Here is an 18,168-nt window from a genome sequence, read left to right on the forward strand (position 1 = left end):
GAGAGGTTGTGGAGAAAGGGGAACCCTCCTCCACTGCTGGTGGGAATGTAAACTTGTACAACCACTCTGGAAAGCAATCTGATGCTTTCTCAGACAGCTAGGAATAGCGTTTCTTCAAGATCCTGCTATACCACTCCTAGGCATATATCCAAAAGATTCTCAAGTACACAATAAGGACATTTGCTCAACCATGTTTGTAGCAGCCTTGTTTGTAATAGCCAGAAGCTGGAAACAGCCCAGATGCCCCTCAGTGGAAGAATGGATGCACAAATTGTGGTATATCTACACAATGGAATATTACTCAGCAATAAAAAACAAGGAAATCATGACATTTGCAGGTAAATGGTGGGATCTGGAAAGGATCATCCTGAGTGAGCTATCCCAGAAGCAGAGGGATGCACACGGTATATACTCACTCATATAGACATATACAAAGGATAAACCTACTAAAACCTGTACACCTAAAGAAACTAATCAAGAGGGAGGACTCTTGCTAACATGCTCAATCTCTATCCAGAAAGGCAAAGAGGCTGGGCATCAGAAGAAGGAGAAAAGAGGGAACAAGTCAGGAGCCTGGCACAGAGGCCCCTGAAAGGCTGTGCCCTGCAGACTATCTTTACCCACAACTTTGCCTGCAGGTATTGCTATTGACTTGTGTATGCGATTAATGCTACAAAGCACAGAGCACAGGGTAACCTTGATGAGTTGGATCAATAGACGTACATGTCAAAATGTGACTCACTGACTATGCAAAAACCTTTTCATCTTTGAAAAAGTCTGGTAATCAAATAAATACTCTGGGGAATTTCTCATATCTGCACACTGAGACAGATATGAGAAAGTAAACCTAAGTTAAATACCTAAGTTAGAGATGTCATAAATTAATTTAATGATTTACAAATATTTTCTCATTTCTTAAATATACATGCTTTCATAATTTTATGTACTGATGAGTAATCTGGAGAAAGTCATGGACATTACCTACCTACTAAAGGCATATCTTCTCTTGAAACTATTTTTTCTTTAGAACTAATTTTTCTTCTTCTGTTTCTCTCTAGAAAGCTAGAAGTGTGTTACCTCAAATAAGATGTAACTTTGATAGAATTTAAAATATTAATGTGCCTATGTGCTTATAGAGAATTTATTAGGCAATTTTTGGATTTAGCATGAATTTTTCAAAAATACATTAACAAAATATACCCATAAAGGCTGCAAACTATATTAGTGATGAAAGAGGCCATGAGGTTGTCTTTTCATTCCTTCCTCCATACACATACCAACTTACTATCTGTGTTTGCATTGTCTTGTCTGCATTCATGGAACTTGTCCAAAGAAATTGTATGCTTCTCAATATCAAATAGAGCAATGTTTCATCCAGGCAAAAATCCTGCACAGAGCTGAAATTACACTCTTTATTTATTTACTTATTTACACAGTGCCAAAAGCTCTTCCAAATGACTCACAAGGATAAATTAATTCTGTCCTCCAACAACCTTTTTAAGCAATGTCTCTTCTTAACCTCATCTCTAGATGAGGCTGCTGAGCTTGGAATTTTCACCCAACTTTTCAGGGTCATGCATTTCATAGGTGTCAAAATCCAGCATCTTTGTCACAAGCTCTTGATCATGGTATCAGAGTAGCTAAAACCGTCTTGCCACTCAGCATCACCCACTAGCACTCAGTGCTATGCCCAGTCACAGCTGAAAGCCTACTCTGTGGAGATGCTTCAAAGTTCCTGGGACCTATCTCTTGACCTTGGGAAGTCCCTTCAACCATTTGGGATTACACCTTTCTTGCACAAAGCATGGGGATATCCATCCACTCTGCAGTCTTGGTGAAGACAGTGTTGAGCAGTTAGTGTCCATCAGAAACTCAGCCTCTTGCTCCTGCTCCTATGGAGCAGAATAGCCATTGATATGGATCTCCTGTATGGACCTAGTATATCCGTGTATGATTTCTATAGCTGGCTGAATAGGAGTGTTAGGGACTTCATCTTGGCATAGGTCCATGTGTGTTTATCAATACTCTTTGGCAGCTTAGCCATGTATAGACTAGAAGCCATCAGCCCCAACAGATTGGGGTTGTGGTCAGTAGTGGTAGAAGGGGTTCCAGATGCATATCTTCCCACTCACTGAAGAGCTCTCTGGTGGGTGGAAAACTCAAACCCCAAGGACAAAGAGCAGACTGCTGTTAATACAGCAGTAATGGCCACTAAAGAAACAAAATTCTAATTGTATACATGCCCCACTTTTGATATCCAGATCCCCAAGCATATGAGCAGGTCAGAAAGGCAACAGACAGTAATTGGCAAAGACCACCACAGCAACCACAACTGATGATAGCTTTTTGATAAAACTTTCTTTTTATGCTGGATGTGGCTAGAGTTCCAGAGGCTAAGGTCTCAGATGGTCCTCAAAATATTTGGCTATTCTCAGGCTTCAGCATGCTTTCAACATGGAATTCAGAATTCCATAGAAGGAGTCACCAAGAATTCAGAGCCTGTCTGTCAACTCCAACAGTGGATAGCCCACTGAAGCTACTTCCTCAAGATTCCTTGGAGAGCTAAAAGGATTTCCTAGTTCCCTGTTCCTGAGGTTTCTACCTCAGGAACAGTCTCCCCTTGACTGCTGGCAGGGAAAATTACCCCTGTCTTAGCCACAAAAATTCTGCACTTACTTTCACAAGTAAAGTGGCTGTAATGCTCTAGGTTATCATTCTGCTCTTATCAAGGGTTCACATAAATGTGTTATGGTCAGTTTTACTCAGGGAAATTTACTTAAATATACATTTTCCTCTGGTGATATGTTGTAAGTAAATGATAGTCATATGAATTGAACATACCATTTTTTCATTCCTTAAGCTAATTACTTTTCCATCATTAAGTACTATGCTAGGCAGTACTGGATACCATGTTTTGTACTTGAAACTGATAGAAGGACACAAAATAGATACAAATTTCAATAGCCAAGCTGTCAAGATGGGTAAAAGTGGGTAAAGGTGCTGTGTAAACCTGGCAACCCAAGTTTGGTCCCTGGAACCCACATAAAAGTAGGAGGAGAGAAGTTACTTCAAAAAGTTGACCTTTGATTTCAAAAGATGAGCCATGACATGTACCACTCCCCCGTCACCCCCACATTGAGAATAATAACAAAAATCTTACAAAGCAATGATACTCTGAATAATCATAGTCCATTTAAGTCTTTGGATTTTTACTGATCAGTACTCTACTAAGATGCTATTTTATTCCCAACACCTTGAATTAGGCTATAGTATGAGACACAGTTCCCTTGGCCCTTAATAATGCAAACCATTGCCTTTGCTTGACCATCAGAATCTTATGGTAGGACCCTATTGCTGAAAACACCATACATATTGGTCATGTGTTATGGAGACATAAAGTTGGTGCTGACTAGGAAACTTCCTTTCTCCTTGCTAGATTTCACAGTACTGGAAAGTGCTGTAGGAGATGCTGAAGAAAAAAAGTTATCAACAGACTTACCCAGCTGTGAGCCCTATGGACTACAATAATGATTAATGAGGCAAAATGTGTCCAGGGGTGCAAATAATGGCATTAATGTTATATGGCCAACCAACTACTTTCTCGTTGGATTTTAAGGTCTGCTCTATGAGAAAACAAAACAAAACATATCCCTAGTACTATAGTGCTGGCTAAAGAAGCTATGATTAAGGAGCTCACTGGCTCTGAGGACAACCGATAACTAGTATTCTACCAAATGGCAGCACATCAAATTGCCTTCTACATGCTTCTCTCTGCTATTGGATTAGTGCATCTCTAAGAACTCTTTAGAGAAAAATGTTTGTGCAGTGTGCAGTGATTAATGGAGAAACTTATAACTAAGCGCCAAGAATATGTATCAGTCGAGTGCTCAGCCACCAATGAGACATCCAGCTTAAAGCCTAGGAACCATCATAAAAGGGAAGAAAGATTGGAGTGAAAGAGCATCTTCTGAACATGACCAGACAACTGCTCACAGCTCATGAGCTCACAGCACCTGTAATTGCCCTCACAAGACCCAGCCACTCAACATTTTATCATGGAGGGGAAATGAGTTTTTGAGTCTCCACCCCTAAATGAGGCTCTGTGGACAAATGATGGCTTCTAGAAGAGGAATAGTCAGCTTTCTTTTAGCTCAAACTCCAGTGTCAAGCTCCACACCCAGCACTTTTATTGGCAATATAAATTAGATTCAGAAAGTTGGTGTGGGTAGGGACCTGGGAAGAGTTGAGCATAGTTACAGGAGTTAATATGATCAAAATACAGTGAAGGAAATTCTCAGATGATGCCGGATAGGTTAGGGTCAGATAAAGGCGGGGGAGGTCCTCCTCTATCTGTGGACTAGAGGAAAACATAGGGGTAGAAGAAGGGGGGAGGATGGGATTGGGAGGAGACTTCGGAGGGAGCCACAGCTGGGATACAAAGTGAATAAATTGTAATAAAAAATAATAATTCAAATAAAAAAATGAAAAAATAGTTATTAAGAAAACACAAAAGTTTTGGAAACCTAATATCTTCCTGAAGATGACTGTATGATATTAGTCTGATTCTCCACTTAGTGCTGTTTCTGAAATAACAGTGGAGCAACCTACCCAGAGCTGCAGAGCTAAGGACAGTACTTCTAAGATGGAAGCTTATGGGACCATTAGGAGATTCTCCACCGAGGCTGACAAACCTGGAAAAGGCTTTTGCATAACAGACAAAAGGCTCCTTAAGTTGCTTATGTATTCCTTTTCATCTTCTCCCAGCCACATTTCAATCATTGCCGGCCTTGAAGCAACACACCCAGAAATTTGCTTCCCAGGCTGGTCTCCAGGGCAACCTCTGGCATCCTTTAACTCAGCACTCTGCTTCTACAATTTGCAGTTTCACCTTAGTTCCTCTATCGACTATGCACCAATTTCTATATTTGCTGATTTGTTTTTAAAGTTAATCCAAAGTCTCTGTCAGTGTAAACAGATGGCAGCAACTGTATAACGGACTTAGTTAACCTCTCCATATTCTATTGAGAATCCAAATACCCCAGCAATTTAAAGGAGTTAGTAACTTTCTCTACATTTGTACAAATTGCCTTATTGTGAAGTCAATATATAACAATTGTGTAATGCTTCACATATGTTTTATTTGATTCAGATTTGGTGATGGCTACACAGTCAAAGTTTGGCTCCACAAGGAAGGAGGTCAAGCTAGCACAGTTTCTGACTTCTTGAAGCTCCATTTCTCAGGAATCCAGTTTAAGGTAAGTTCTGTGGCTTTTTCAGAGATTTTGTGAACAGATATCTATTCATCCCAGATAAGGCATTGATGACAAGCTAAAGAAAGGATGATATTTAGGTGTAGCTTGGGGAACTAGTGAGCTTATTGGAGTTGCCTACCGGAGTGTGAGTTACTCAAAGGCACATTGAATAACCAGCTCAGGGTGAGTGACTGGTCACCCAAACTGCACTTCTGGGATTCGCTGTACCACATGTAGTCAACTCTAGGGGAGAATTGTCTTCCTCCTCTTATTATTATAACCTTGTGGGAAGGCCTTCATGAATTATTATAACTTTCTGTTTCCTGAGCCTTGTAAGTTTTCTAAGTTTCTTGTCCTATGAGCTCATCCTCCCTCCAGGAGGGGATGTTTCAAGTGGGATAAAACAGGTACACATGTGTTACTGTTTTTAGCCAAAAGTGTATTAGATATGTATTAGTTGTTTTTCTGTTTTATTTCATGCTGCCAAAAGTCAGAACCTGTTGTATTTTTGCCTCTTTGTGAATTATCGACCATGTTTCCTAACCAAAATAGCTTGGATGGTGGGCATTACTTGACCACTCTGAGAGAAAACAGAGCTGCTTGGTCACTGTGTGACCATGATCGCACATGCTTCCCTCTTAGCCTGATCATAGCTCCATTGCACAGCTCATTTCTTTTGGGTAGAGGACTGCAGAAGTTGTTCTTCTACAACTTCTACTGAAGTTTTGAAAGCATTCAGCACAATTCTTTCTTTTCTATCTTTCTTATTTGTTTGTTTATTTTGCACAATCTTGCTGTATTGCTTGGCTAATTTGAAGCTTACTATGCAGTTAAAGTTAGACTTGAATTTGGACCAAATCTCCTACCTCTCCCCTCAAGCGCTAGGTTTATAGCTGTGGGCACCTATATGAAGTTTATATATATACATAGGTAAAATGCCATATATATATGTGCATGTCTGTGCACCAATGTCAGTATCCCCATTTCTGAAGGCCAGGAGAGGGCATTGGATCCCTTGGAGCTGGAGTTAAAGACCACTGTGAGCTCCCATGTGGGTGCTAAGCATTGAATGCAGATTTCTGGAAGAGCAGCCTGTGCCCTTAACTACTGAGCCATCTTTTCAGCCTGGTTTATAATTCTTTTAAATAAATGTTCTTTTAAATAAATATGTTTAAATATGTTATTCTTATGTATCATAACTTCTAACAGGTAATAGGCATTAAGTAGCCAGCCATTTTTACTTATTTTAACAAATAACCTAAGAAACACTATCATTTGTATTCCAGTACAAATGATAAAAGACACAGTAAAAAAAAAAAAATGTCATTATCTCCATGTGAAAGCATGAAAACAAGTATCAGGGTGAGTAATTTTTTTTTTCCACCAAGAGTTGCTCAGCTAATGGAAAAGACATGGGACCAAGAATCCCATGATGCTTGTGAAGTTCAGGGAACCCTCAGGTATTTTTATTCTGTCATACTCACCCCCTGTTTCTGGAGTATCTGTAGGCAGCCTCTGGCCATTAAAGTGTCCCCTAGTGCTTATGACATGGTAGGCCAGAGTAGGGCATATTCTCAGTCCACATGAATGCCACTTGTCTGATACAGTTCAGGGTGAACTGTAGCAATAAGCATTCATCAGTGACTCCCAACATTAACCCGCACGCCTCACTGGTACACTTGTGACTGGAAAAACATATTTGAATTTATTTACAACAAAATGTCGTGTGATTAAATTTGTTCAATGATTTCCAATCCTGACTTCTCATGTTTTCTGACTTTTAGGGACAGCGCCTTAATTTATTGGAATATCACGTACAAAAGAGTTGGGAGTGTTTAGCTGATTTGTTCAAAGTCCTAGAGAACAATAAGAGCCTCCTGAATATCAAGCATTATTCTATCAGCCAGACCACACTGGAACAGGTATGCCACCTCAAGCAACACAGCATGCTGCTCTTAGATGTCATTTTTGGACTTTATCCAGCATATTTTAAAATTAGTTAGATTGCTTCCTCAGCACCCTCCCCCCCTTTTAATTAACCTTAGTTTTCCAAAAGTCAAGTAAAAATGGTGAAAGTTAGGAGGCTTAACTATCAAGTGTGCTTCATTCAGTATTCAGAGCTTTAATTTGCTCAACGAGGCACTGAACAATCCCTTCTGTTAAATTTCCCCTTTCTAACTTATTAATCCCAAATGATGGGTTCGATTCTGCAGTAGTAGAACAGTAGCTGACCCTTGGGAAAATAAGTAGAGAATACCAGAAATGTAAACTTACTGAAACAACAAGGTACTGGTGTATTGAGACTTCCCAGGTGACTGAGGCCTTCTTTGTACTGCTCACTGCTCAGTGGATTCGTGTGTGTGTGTGTGTGTGTGTGTGTGTGTGTGTGTGTGTGTGATGATAAAGGCAGGGGGGTATAAAGGCATGACGTCTGTCTTTTGGGAAATTATTTTATTTGTAATTAAAATATAATTACATCGTTCCTCCCTGATCCTTCAGTTTCTTCCTCCAACATTCCCAGGTACTTCTTCCTGCTCTTTCCAAAGGGCATTGCTATTCCTATATATGCATACGCACATATATACATATTTATACATACATATATATATGTATAAATTCATTCTGTGGTGTCTATTTAGTTTGTTTTGTATGTGTATGGTTTTAGAGCTCAATACTTGATAGCCAACATCCAATCAGGAGTTTCTGGGGAAGACCGAGTCTAATCTCTCAGCAATTATTAATTGCCCCTAGTTCTTTATCTAGGGGTGGAGCCATGTGAGATTTTGCCTACTTATGTTGGCATGCTGGGGTTGTCATTATTCAGATCTTGTTTAGGCTACCTTATTATTATTTCATGGATGTAACTTCCCTGCCATTTCTAGAATACAGTCAGCAGAGTGTGTGGGCCTCTCCCTCTGTTTGAGATTGGACAGTATCTGAGATAATGTCTCCCTTTATAATAGTCAATACCCAAAGGTCCAATGTTCTTTTGAGTTAGTAACTATTTGCATTATTTCTTTCAGGTTTTTGTTAATTTTGCCACTGAGCAGCTGCAAACCTCACACTTTTCTGTTGATCCACCATCCACGGATGGTCACCATACGTACTACTCGCATATCTAGGCACCAGAGGAGGAACCCTGCCTTTCATTACAGTTCATCAAAGTCTAGACACAGGCACAGCTGGGGATCTGGAAGAGATGCCGTGGCAGTCATGGATCCTCTCTTTTATTTTCTAATTTGAAACTCTATGCTTAAAAATAACCAACAAACTGAAAGGCCATCTTCCAATGTAGACTCTTTGAGATTTTTTTTCTCTGATTGCTAAGCCAGGTGGGTGACTGCTTCTGTGTGACAAACACAGCAATGATCTGATGGACTCCAAACAAAGAAGTTCAGGGACCAAGAAGCCCACCCTGCACCACCCAATCTACACACTGCATCTTCCTTTTAAATAGACCCCATCCCCATCCCTAACTCATTTGAGTAGGAAACAGCTCAAGATTCATTTCTATTTTTCACATTTTAAAATAAATGCCTGGCAATTTAAATGCAAACTTTTTCTAAAAACTAAATGACAGTATGTTGTGGCATGAAGAAATTGCCATATGCTTTTCTCCTTTATGACAATCCATCAGCAAAATTTAATACATGTATCATTCATAACACTCTTAGTAGAATCTCACAGAATAATTGTTTGTGGTTATGGAAGGAAATAAAAGTGGGTTATATTGCTGTTAATTTTGGATGACTAATTTTTGTTGTCTTAAAATTCTAAGCCAGTCGTTTTTGAAGTGGAGAGGGTTCCATGTTGGACACATTAGCCTCACCTGGAGCTTGGTGGAAACTCAAATTCTCAGGCCCCATCTCTGAGGGAGAAAGATCTCAAACCCTTGGGCTATGGCCAAACACTCTGGGTTCAAACATGCACAATGCAGGTTGGCAGCCAGTGTCCCCAGGCAAAGTCTAATCCTAGAAGGATTATACATATCACATAGTAACTGAACACTGAACTGTAAGTATTTTTCAAAAGTTTTCTTTAAAAAATGTCATTCTCAGAATGGCTGCCCTCAGAGATAGGGCTCCTATAGGCTCTATTAAAATAATAAATAACACCGTACAGTTAATAAAATGTGTAAAATCAATGTGTCTATTCCTGAACGGGATCTGCAGTCAGACACTGCTGAACATTTTTAACAGCATTTTTTTTTAAACCTTGATGATGGACCACATTAATTTCGTTACAGAATTTGGCCTTAGCCAGCATTAGCAATGGGTAGTAATAGCTGTGCTATACAGAAAGAACTTCATTGTACCATTTATTTTTATGCCAGGACTTCATTAAACCTGCCTTTTCTGGATATCATTTATATCTAAGATACTCTAATACTATTCATTAATCTAATCATGGGCAGCTTTGATGTCACTGGTTTTGATTTTCATGTATCAATCTCATAAATTATACTTTTTGGTAAAAAAAAATGATAATTTAGGGACTTTATGATTTTTCTTTCCTCCCATTCTGATACATTCCATTGTGAAAATGAAAGCCAGCATTTCATTTCTGTTGTTGAATCAATAAATACCAATTTGTGGAACATGAATATATTTATACTGTAGTGAATAAATGAGATGTGCTATAATTTAACCTGGCCCTTGAAAGTCATTGTGTTTGTGCCAGCATATTCCTTGCATCTTTATTTGTGTCTTTGGGGGATCCAATTTAATTTGGATAAGGAGGAAATGGAACAACTCCACATCTTTTACAGTTTGAAAGGTTAAAATTTAATTGAGTTTTGCTCTGCGATGTCCTCCTCTTAGGGGTTCTTTTTCTGTCTTTGAACTGCTGTATTCTTGAAGTTTGTGCTTCAAGGTATGCCTTTGAACAATAAGCAAGAAGAAAAAGACAGCCAACATGCTAAAGTGGCACATCCCAGAAGACTGGACACAAAGGTCAAATCTTATGCTAATGTTGAAAATGCCATTACCTTTAGAAGTCATGTGGATATTTTATGCCTTTGCAGTTAAACACTTGTCTTAAGACTTTTGAGCTGAAGGTCATACAACTGAGACTTTTAAACATACTATCTTCTCTGGAAGTCATCCTGAGTAGAAACTCTATAGGGCAGGGGTTACAATGGTAATTTTCAGTAATGTAGCACTCACTGTATGTCTTAGCTTTGCTAATTAATGCATGATATATTAAAAATCCACATACAAAATAATTCTAAGTATTCAGTGAAATGGACATTAACACTTGATTGCTTAAGGATATACTTTGGTTTATTTATTGAATATTAAATCGAAAAGTTATCATTTCAAACAATTTAAAAAACACATACATTAATGGGAAGAGGGACTGCCTCTGACATAATCTGATTGGCCTGCTCTTTGATCACCTCCCCCTCAGTGGGGAGCAGCCTTACCAGGCCACAGAAGATGACAATGTAGCCATTCCTGATGAGATCTAATAGACTAAGATCAAAAGGAAGGAGAGGAGGACCTCCCCTATCAGTGGACTTGGGGAGGGGCATGGGTGAAGAAGGGGGAAAGAAGGTGGGATTAGGAGGGAAGGAGGGTGGGGTTTATGAGGGGATACAAAGTGAATAAAGTGTAATTAATAAAAGTTAAAAAATACATCAATTAGTGTTCTCAAGAATGGCTTGAGTGCTTCTAGATTACAAATTTGCTCACCCAAACAAAGGCGAGGGATACTTCACATTTTCAAATCAATTAGTCAATTGGTTTGACTATGTCTCTTTTTTTATAACTTAATTTTACACTTGAAAAATTCAGAGTCCTTTCATGCATTCACAAGTTCGCACAGTCATACACATTTGTTACTTTAAATAATATATACCATACCAATGAAAAAAGTCTTTGTCTATAAGCAGATGGAGCTATGAAAAATGTGGCTGACAGAGTCATAGATGAAAATGCTGTGACCCTGTCCTTGAGTTTGCAAACAGATGGAAATGACAAGATGAGGTCACACAGGATGAGCCCTGCCTGCTAGGAGCCACAGCGTGATCTATTCTGGGGGTCTGGGCACAGACTGTGCTACTCAGTGGGACTCTGAGATGGAGAATGGGGGGAATGGCATTTAAGGTTAAAAGGATGTGAGAGCATATCAGCAATATTTAATGGGCAACGGGTATTTGAGTATGGCTTTGGGAGACTCTAAGAGAGTGCGAGCATGCATCTCTTAACAACTTCATTACATTTCTAGATGACTGCTACAGCTCTAGCTATTTCAGGGATAGAGGGGCATGGGAGAAAAGGGCTATAGGGAGGGAAGGGATAGGGAGAAGAGGAAAGGCAAAAGGGGAGAAGTGGAGAGGGAGAGAGGGATTGGACTAAGGGTACACAAGTACAGCTATCTTCAGAACTTTGATTAGCCTAACTCATTTTCTGTATCCAGAAATATTCATGAGCCCATAATTAGCTGCAGGCATGTTGGGCAGGGCAGTTGTTAGCCATGCTTCTGACCATCCTGGGAGGAAATGGGGATTCTAGGTCTGTAAAAGCTAGTGGATATTATATAGACAACCAGCAAGTTCTATGGGAATAGGGCTTGTGGTCATTTTGTCTGGGGCAGAATAAATTGGATTTGAACTTGTTGAGTAAGAGCAAATTTTGTGACTATCTAAATTATATGAATATTTTCATGATTAAGGCTGTGTCTTCAGACCTATAGAGCAGAAGCCACTTGTGTTTGTCGGCATTATTTTTAAATTTAGTGCAGTAGATAAAGAGAATAATATTTTATGGAGATGGAGAGTTCCATTTCAGCTAAATAAATAGCCCTGTTATTTTTTTTTCACCATGAGAACTCATATAGATATATCTCATGGATAAATAACTTATATTGCGAAGAAATTCCTGAAGCTGAAAGAAACAGCGTTTCCTCAATTATTTGCCCATGTTTGTTTTCACAACAGACAGTTAGCACAGCCATGTTTACTACAGCAACAATGCTCACAGCACCCAGGTTATGGAATCAGCCTGGGTGTCTCCCAACAATTGAATGGAAGAAGAAAATATGGTATACCTCCAAAATGGAATTTTATTTATCCATAGAAACAGTAAAATTATGTTAGTTGCAGAAAATGTGTGAAATGAGATAATATTAAATTGAATAAGCCATTCTCAGGAAGACAGTGGCCAGGTTTTCTCTCATGTGTGATCCTAGTTTTATAGACATACATAAATATATACAAATACACAAAAATATACCAGTACACACATATAAACATTCCCATATGTAAAAACAAAAAGCCTGGGGAAAAAAGTAGACTAGCAGGGGTGGAGTTGAGGTGGGAGAAAAAACAGGAATGTATGGGAAGTAAAATGGCTATGATGCATGCTATACTTGAAATAAACAGGCTTTCATAGGCTAGCACTATGTGCAATGGATCTATGTGCCTAAAAGACACATTCCACTACTGTATAAGTGGGCTGATCTAACTCATAATTTTTAAATATAAAACTCTTTTGAGGAAAATGAGAACCCATTGAGCTAAATCTGGAAAACTTGGCAAAATGCATTGTTTAAATCACATGTCTAGAAGCCTCAGCAGTAAATCCTTCTGTAAAACGGCACCTGTGTCCTTCCTCCTCTGGAAGCTAGTGTCACACAGGTGTTCTGCCTTGTAATCCTTAGTCCTTCACGCTCTACCCCCGATGCACCTCTCTTTTTGTTAGCAATATAGAGAAAACAACTCCACTTTCCTAAGTCCAGTCAGCACTTGAACATTCCTATCTGTTCACCTCTGTGTTGGTGTACTTCCAATCCTTGTATCTATGGTTCTATACATTCTTGGATTATTGGCACTGTTGCATTTCATTTTTAATCAATTGCTCTTTCCACAAAATGAACCCATCAGACTTTGCAACCTCATTTCTTAGAGCTGTTTCTGGATTAGGATTTTTTTTTTAATCTACTATTGATAGTCTTTAAAGTCTCTGCATCACCCATCACCAATTACCACCAGCCAGCTGATGATTCATGGTTCATTTTCCCTCATGGTTCATTTTCCTCAGCCCTGTTCGCTGAGCTGCAGATGAGACTCAGAACCCATCTGGCTCTCCACTCACATCTCATCAAAACCATTCATCACGTTCTATGAAGCATGCCAGGGGGCATAGCCACCTACCTCTGGTATAAGATATGTTCTTACGAGGTTCCTTAACATCTGCTGCTTCCCCCATGTCCTAGAATCCATTCCATATAGAGTCCTGGGGATCATCTGTGGCATGTGTTGTTGGTGTTCATTTTTCTCTCTTCTTTTCCAATCATTGCAATATCGTCCATTATTTCTCTCTCACACTGAAGCTTTACCACACAACACTAGTATCTTAGAAACTTTCTCTTTATCTGATTCTGCCTCTTTTTTTTTCTAATGGCTGATGCGCCTCCTTTCTTCTTCAATTGTGAATACCCAATTTCCACTCTTGATGAACTCTCGGTGCCTTACAATGTTTTAGGAGTAAAGAATTCTTAAACTATGGCTTGAAGTCTCTGATTTACTCCCTCCTTTCAGCTCTTTGAGCTCCACCACTATGCTTAGATAAATCCAGATGCAGAATGTATAATCACCCATGTCTCCCTGTGCTGTGCCTTCTCTCCTCTCCCTTTCAGTGACAAAATTAACTTCTCACTATTGTTTAGCTTGAATGGCCCTGAAGGCTCCACTTGGTGAAAGCTTAGGTCCCAGTCAACAGTGTTTGGAAGCCACAGAAACATTAAGGAATGGGATGTTCTGAGATGTCTTCAGGTCATCATGGCTGTGCCCCAGAAGGGTGCTGAGAAACCCTAGGCCCCTCTGCTCACTTGCTCTTTCCTGCTTCCCAGCTCTGAGATGAACAATTTTCTCTGTTGCCTGCTTCCATGATGTGCTACCACAGGCCTAACAGGAAATCCAACTAAGATCGAAACTTCTAAAAGTCCAAACCAGCATGAACCTTTTCTCTTTATAGTTTGGCTATCTTGGTATTTCTGATAATAGGGGAAAGCCGTCCAACTTACTTTTCAAGTTCATATGTCAGTCTAAGATTAGCTCTTCTGCAGCATTTTCTTTAAAACTGTTCATGGTTCTTTCTACAATTATTTCTTCCTATTTTGTTGTGTACACCCTATTCAGTAAGACCATAATTATAATAATGAGTATTATCTTTTTTATAATTTTTATTTTTATATTAATTGCAGGTTATTTACTTTGTATCCCAGCTGTAACCCCCTCCCTCATTTCCTCCCAACCCCATCCTCCCTCCCTCATCTCCTCCCTGACCCTCTCTTAGTCCACTGATAAGAGAAGCCCTCCTCCCCTTCCATCTGACCCTGGTATTATTTTTTTAATGTTTTAAAAATTTGTTTGTAAAAATATTTTTTTAAAACATTTATATCCTCCACTCGGTTGCAAGTTTCATTTGGCCAATGACAATATTCTCTCTCTCTCTACCTCTTTCTCTCTCTCTCTCTCTCTCTCTCTCTCTCTCTCTCTTTGTGTGTGAGTTTGTGTGCATGGGCACTGAGTGTTTTCCTCTCAATTTTCTTTCTGATGACTGGCATTCAATAAGTGAAAATGTGATCACTGCATATTTGTTGGAATGAATCAGTGGATAGTAAGTGGCTACTGACTTTCTTCTCAAAATCCACATTTCTTAGGTCTCCGGTGGTCATGTCTACCAGAGGCTGAATCAGTAGCCAATTAAAATGTCCAGAAAAAGCAAAAAAAGCTCAAAGTATAAGGCCCCAACTGAGCTGTTGTGTGGTTGGCTGCAGACAACAGCCATAGGCTGAGGACTTAGTCCAGAAAGTCCATGGAAGAGTGAAGAAATTCATTGCTTATCTGTAAATAAGTTTCTTGGCAAATGATTGACTTGGAGGTGAGGAAGACCCATGGATAAGGTGAGTGATTCATACGTTGGCTAGACGCCATCATGCTTGCCCTCTAGCTCTCACAAGCAGATACAAAGGGTCTGGAACAGAGCATAGCTTAAAAAAAAGTTTGTAGCTTAGGAGGTGGCTTGCCCTGTCTCCACCCAGTTTGCTCTAAGGACATAGTTCTCTGCTTGGAATTCTAGATATTAGCATGGCCTTTTATGTTGCTCTCCATGCTGTACCAGAATGGCTTTCTTCAATCCACCACAGACATTATAGGCCTCTGTATCAGTCACTGTTGCCCTCCGTGCATCCACTAGCTGCTTGGAAAGCAGCATCAGCTCCAGCACCTGCAATTGCCTTTGCCTGTACCACCTCCAGAGAGGCCAGCAAACTACAACCCCATAGGATTTGATGCAGCACTGTATGTATTTTATGTCTGAATATTCTTCTCTTGCCTTACAGGAGCTGTTTTGCAGCGGGGGAAATGTGTTTCCTCTCTTAATTCTTTGATCCTTTCTCTGGCACAAACAGAGGTGACCTCCCCTGGGAGCCTCGTTTTTAATCTCAATCCTTATATGTGCTCTTATTGTTAAAAATACAATAGTTTTCCTATTTCTCTCTTTGTTTAGGATGGAGTTACAGAAATAATTCCAGACCTCATATGCATCATTGTACTCCCAGAACACAATGCTGAATTCAGTGTGAATGCTCATAGAAAGGCTGCTCCTGGAACAGATGAAAACACTGTGGGGGGCTTCCAGCCATCCAGATACTGCATAATATTTTAGGACAAAAATAAGATATAATTTATTCAAAGAAAAAAATCTTCTTAATTTCTCATTAGGGTCTGCCAGTTCTCAACAGTCCCACGCACAATACTTGCCGCAGGTGCTGATTGATTGTCAGTGTGAGTGGCTCCATCCCAGGCTCCAGAGAAACACCTGATTGTGAAGAGCTCCTTTGAAAGGCCACAGCACCTGTAGGTTTGCACCCCAATCTTCAGCATTAGAAAGACCACTTGAGTTATCACCCTTCTACTTTTCTTGAAAACGATTCCTCTTGCGATTACAGAGGGAAGTGTTTTTAGATGTGTGAAAGTTTTTAGATTTGCTGCAGTTTATTCAAAGCAAAGACTATATATTTACTATCCACAAGGATAAGAAAATGCCAATAGCTCAGGTCCCAGGAGCCCGGGGGTGGTTAATGGGATCATTAGGACATGTTCTCCGCACACCCACTCAATTCCTGCTTCCCTCAAGCAAGTCAGTAACAAGATTGTAATAGAAACTTGACATCTTTGTAGAGGAAATATTTTCCTAGCAGAAGTAAACAAAAAAACACCATTATAGCTGGCATGATACTGAATATGTGTTCTCCGTGTGGCTATTGGCAAAAACAACAGCCATACTTTTGCAAGATGATCTTCACAAAGATACCCAGGTTTGTGAGAAAACAATACCGAAAGCTGTATCTGGGTAATTGTTGACCCCTCTTTTCAGTCCATCCCAATTACTTTGGGACTCAACATAGACCCCCAGACCTGTTTCCTTCTTGAGACTCCATAGCCACCATACTTAGCTGGTACCCAGGTAGACTACCTGCATCACCCTTATCTTCCATTCTAGTCTCCTCCAGGTTCAGAAATTTTCTTTGGAGACAGTATAGTGACAGCAGCTTGGGAGATAATTCAAGCCTCTGGGAAGGAGTTTAGTGGAGGAGAGAGCAAAGACGTGAGTCCCAGCAAAGTGCCTAAGGAGCTGCATCTCAGAGATTTCTTCATCCTGGAACACCCCAGCAGACCACTGGCTCCTTTCTGTGGTGGGTACCACCCTGCAAGAACATGAGATTATGACAACCAAAGGGACAGGCAGAACCTGGTCCTGAAAGACATAAACTATTACAACCAACCTTGTTTCTGGACCTTTGTCTTTCTCTTTAGCTGGTTTTAACTATGACGTGAAAGAGAAAAGCAGATCTACAAGACTCATACACATTCTATTTGTCACCTGCTAAACAGGTACATCTATGCCTTGCTAGTCTTTCTCTTTTTTGACTTGAGTCATGCTTTGTGTTCCATTGACAGCCATGCAAAACCCTACTCCACAGCTGTACACCACAGTCAGCCATCTTTAAAGTGCTGTTTCCAAATATCTAAATACCCACCCCATATGTCTACTTGAGTGACTGCAGGTTGTGATATTCTTTTATGCGAAAATATGCTTGAACTTGCTTCTGAAAGAATCACAGTACCTCTGCTATGTCACAGTACAATTTAAAGATGTAATGAGCATCTTCTCTGACACATGCTGATTACTCTTCATAACCCATTCATTTTAAAAGAAACAATTATTTTATGTGTACATGTTGGTGGGTGGGCTGCATGCCATGGAGCATGTGGAAGTTAGTGAACAATGTTATGTAACTGACTGTCTTCTTCCATGGGGTCTAGATATGAGTTTAAGTTGTCAGGCCTACACAGAAAACACCTTTAGTTGTTGAGCCATCTTGCCAGCACACATACAAACTTTGAAGTTCTGTCTTATTTCCTGGCTAAACATCTCTCACACCTTCTGCTCATATCTATCTTCAGGGCACACATTCTGATCCAAACAGCTTCAATTTCTTATCCAGCTGATACTCCGTGGCTTCTTGTCTGTGTACTTGTGTAGACAAGCTAGTGATTCCTTCAATCCCTGAATCTGAGAATATGTCACCTAGGATGGCAAAAAGGACTTTGAAGACATGATTAAGTTAAAGAGCCTGACATGGAGAGAGAGATACCCTGCATTATCTAGGTACATGAAACCATCACTGGCATATTTTTTATAAATTTTTATTAATTACACTTTATTCATTTTGTATCATCCCTGTAGCTCCCTCCTTCCTCCCCTTCCAAACCCTCCCTCCCTCCCCCTTCTCCGTGCATGCCCTTCCCCAAGTCCACTGATGTGGAGGTCTTTCTTTCCTTCCTTCTGATCCTACTGTATTTGGTCTCATCAGGAGGAGCTTCATTGTCTTCCTTTGTGGCCTG

At 39.9% G+C, this 18,168-nt stretch overlaps 1 protein-coding gene across 2 annotated transcripts in view; it reads left to right on the forward strand.

The window, feature by feature from the left end:
- Positions 1–9,899, forward strand: part of Abca13 (ATP binding cassette subfamily A member 13) — a 440,297-nt gene extending 430,398 nt beyond the window's left edge. For both annotated transcript variants that reach the window (XM_060365661.1, XM_060365662.1), the window contains exons 60-62: positions 5,150–5,255; positions 7,037–7,174; positions 8,276–9,899. In XM_060365661.1, the coding sequence (XP_060221644.1) occupies positions 5,150–5,255; positions 7,037–7,174; positions 8,276–8,374 (343 nt within the window). In that variant the 3' untranslated portion in view covers positions 8,375–9,899. The remainder of the gene's footprint in view (positions 1–5,149; positions 5,256–7,036; positions 7,175–8,275) is intronic.
- The last annotated feature ends 8,269 nt before the right edge of the window (positions 9,900–18,168 follow it).

The sequence above is a fragment of the Meriones unguiculatus genome, chromosome 12 (genome assembly GCF_030254825.1).
Source record: "Meriones unguiculatus strain TT.TT164.6M chromosome 12, Bangor_MerUng_6.1, whole genome shotgun sequence".
Taxonomy (NCBI): domain Eukaryota; kingdom Metazoa; phylum Chordata; class Mammalia; order Rodentia; family Muridae; genus Meriones; species Meriones unguiculatus.